The following is a 2,831-nucleotide window of genomic DNA, read 5'->3' as shown; positions in this document are numbered from 1 at the left end:
ATCTACTTATCTATTTATGATTTGTATTTGGCAATTGTTTTTTCGTTATCATTTATTGATAAGTAACCACACAGCTGCTCGAGAATACATTGAACTTTGTTAACCTGTGTAAACATGCATTTATCTTGAAATAAACTAGTAAAGCATGAATATAACATGCCTATAGAGGAACGATGTCAGAGATATTTCAGTAGGGCATCTAGTAAAAGATAAGACTGAAATTAAGACGGCTGAAATTAAGAGAATATTTTACACTAATAACAAACAAATTAATATACCTATTGGAGCTATTTTAACTACCTAAATTTGGAGTGTATCATTAAACTGCTTTACATTATGGATTCCGTTGCTCAGAAAGAGAGATGCTTTGAAAAGAGAGTGAAATTTGATACTATTCTGCAAACGGAGGATTACATTCAATACAGTTATTTAAACGAGATCATCGTACTCTGCATATATTCAGATCTTTCGGAATCTTTTAAGTTTTCTGATGATGCAAAACAACTGGCAAATCATTACTTAAGCAATTTTTCAGGAAATGGTGTTGGCACTTATTCGAAGACTATCGGTCTGCCGTTCACAAGAAAGGATGTCACAAATTACATTTTAGAACGAGATGGTACCTTAAATCTGGAACAAGACGAAGAGGTTCTCATTGAAAATAATGAATGGTCATTATTGAATAGTATCTTAAAATTTTTCATAGGTGCTCATATGAATAGTGGTTATGGTATTCTAATTCCTTATCCCTCATCGCCTATTATTCAGGAAGCAGTCGAAATATGTGGGTTTTTGCCTGTCCCCTATTATCTGACAGAAGCTGCTGATCAATGGACAATTGAAGAAGAAGCACTTGTGAAAGCTCTAGAAGGATCTCATTGCAAGATAAATTGTATATTTTTGGAGAATCCGGGATATCCAACAGGTCACCTATATTCGGAAAAAGAACTGGAGATATTTTTCCGTGTGGCCAAAAATCATGGCATTGTGCTTATAGCAATAGAAAATTTACAAATGGATGTTTATAGAAAAAACAAATTTTTATCATCCAGGAAAGCACTCATACAAAAGGATGAAATTTACAAATCTGTGCAATTAATGTGTTTGTTTTCATTAGCTCGAAGTCCACAGGGTGACAAAAGTATGCAGATAAGTTACATTGATAGCTTACGAATGGATAAGTTGACCACAAAATTCGGCACCCTTACCTTTACTTCCGCGGCTACTGTCCATCAAATCTATTTAAGTCTTTTTCTAGCACCAAAATATGTAAGAAAATACCCTTCATTTACAAAATTCGAAAATGAAAGACACAACTTCATAGAACTACTCGGAAATTTAGCTGAAATTACCGTTGACTTTTTTAACTTACAGCCTTATATGAGTTGCAGCCAGGTATTTGCTGGCCATTGTGCTTTTCCTAAATTACTGTTTCCAAGTCGGTGGATTACTGATGAAAATGAGGCTTTGGATCTCGAGGAAAATTACTGCTGTGAACTATACGCAACTACAGGTATTTATGTTGTTCCTGGTAAAGTCTTTGGTGAAAATCCTGACAGTATGCATTTTAAATATACATTTCCACTCGATCAAATAACACTCCATGAGCAACTGGAGAAAATAAGACAATTTCATCAAAAATTTATACAATCTTTGATTGCTTAAAAGTAATTGTTTTACTCTAAGCATTTATGTTGTTATAAATACTTTTCAATAAAAATAAACACTGATAAACTGTCTATAATTACATATATACATGCATATATATATTGTATGCAGAAAGATATTCGTACACACGCACACATACACACGCATACCAACACACACATGTATGTATATATATATATATATATATATATATATATATATGCAGAACAAACTTACTTAGAAGTCCTTTACCCATATATGCATGTATATATACATGTAGATGTAGGTACGCACATATATGTATGTATATATGCATATGTTTTATTTATTAATTTGGTATATATATGCATATATATATATGCATATAGATAGATAGATAGATAGATAGGTAGATAGATTGATAGGTAGTAAACAGATAGATAGGTACATAGATTGATATGTAGATAGATTGATAGGTAGTAGATAGATAGACAGACATGCGCCTATGTACATAAACACATACATAAACACATAATTGCTAAATGACCCTACATTATTAACTTTTTAATTGTTTCTCATCATCTTTATATATGTAGATTTTGATACCGCATTACGCATACAGGCAGGTTCATAGGCATAAATAATTACTCGAACACAAAGACAGCCAGGAGCGAAATGCATCTCTCTCTCTCCCCCCTCTCTCTCTCTCTCTCAATATATGTGTGTGTTTGTGTATGTGTATGTGCGTGTGTATGTGTGGTGTGTGTATGTGTAACTGAGTGTAAACTGGCATATTGCTATACAATAAAAAACTTTCAACTGTTCAGATTAAGCAGTTCACTGTGAACCGTTGGTAGAGAACGTTTAGCCTCGTGTAAGAGTAATCGTAGTGCGTCGTGTGAAAAGTATCGTTCCCCCCTGCTTCGTTAAATATTTTATTCAAAACCAGGATATAAAAGTGACGGCGAGTTTTTCAAACCGTCCGTTGGATGGTTAATTAATTTTTTTTACTACGAAACCAAAAAAAATTCAATTTAACATGGAAGATTTACTGGCATCCGTGGTGCAACAGCCTCAGCAGCTACAATAACAGCAACTACAACAGCAATAACAGCGACTACAACTGCAACTGCAACAGCAACTACAGCAACTACAGCAACTACAACAGCAACAACAACAACAACAAAAACAAACAGGTGTTAGAA

General features: G+C 33.7%; 1 protein-coding gene across 1 annotated transcript; it reads left to right on the top strand.

Moving 5' to 3' along the window:
- Window positions 1-336: 336 nt before the first annotated feature.
- LOC115209597 (alanine aminotransferase 1-like) lies at window positions 337-1,665 on the top strand. The gene has a single exon (XM_029778037.1). The coding sequence runs from the start codon at window positions 337-339 to the stop codon at window positions 1,663-1,665; it is 1,329 nt and encodes a 442-aa protein (XP_029633897.1).
- Window positions 1,666-2,831: the final 1,166 nt, after the last annotated feature.

This window comes from Octopus sinensis, linkage group LG3 (genome assembly GCF_006345805.1).
Source record: "Octopus sinensis linkage group LG3, ASM634580v1, whole genome shotgun sequence".
NCBI classification, from domain to species: domain Eukaryota; kingdom Metazoa; phylum Mollusca; class Cephalopoda; order Octopoda; family Octopodidae; genus Octopus; species Octopus sinensis.
The sequence above is the reverse complement of the archived record's forward strand: the minus strand, read 5'-3'. Positions and strand labels throughout refer to the sequence as shown.

Bases quoted from the DNA above. Each gene is read 5' to 3' on its own strand.
- LOC115209597 (XM_029778037.1), top strand. From the start codon at position 337: ATGGATTCCGTTGCTCAGAAAGAGAGATGCTTTGAAAAGAGAGTGAAA.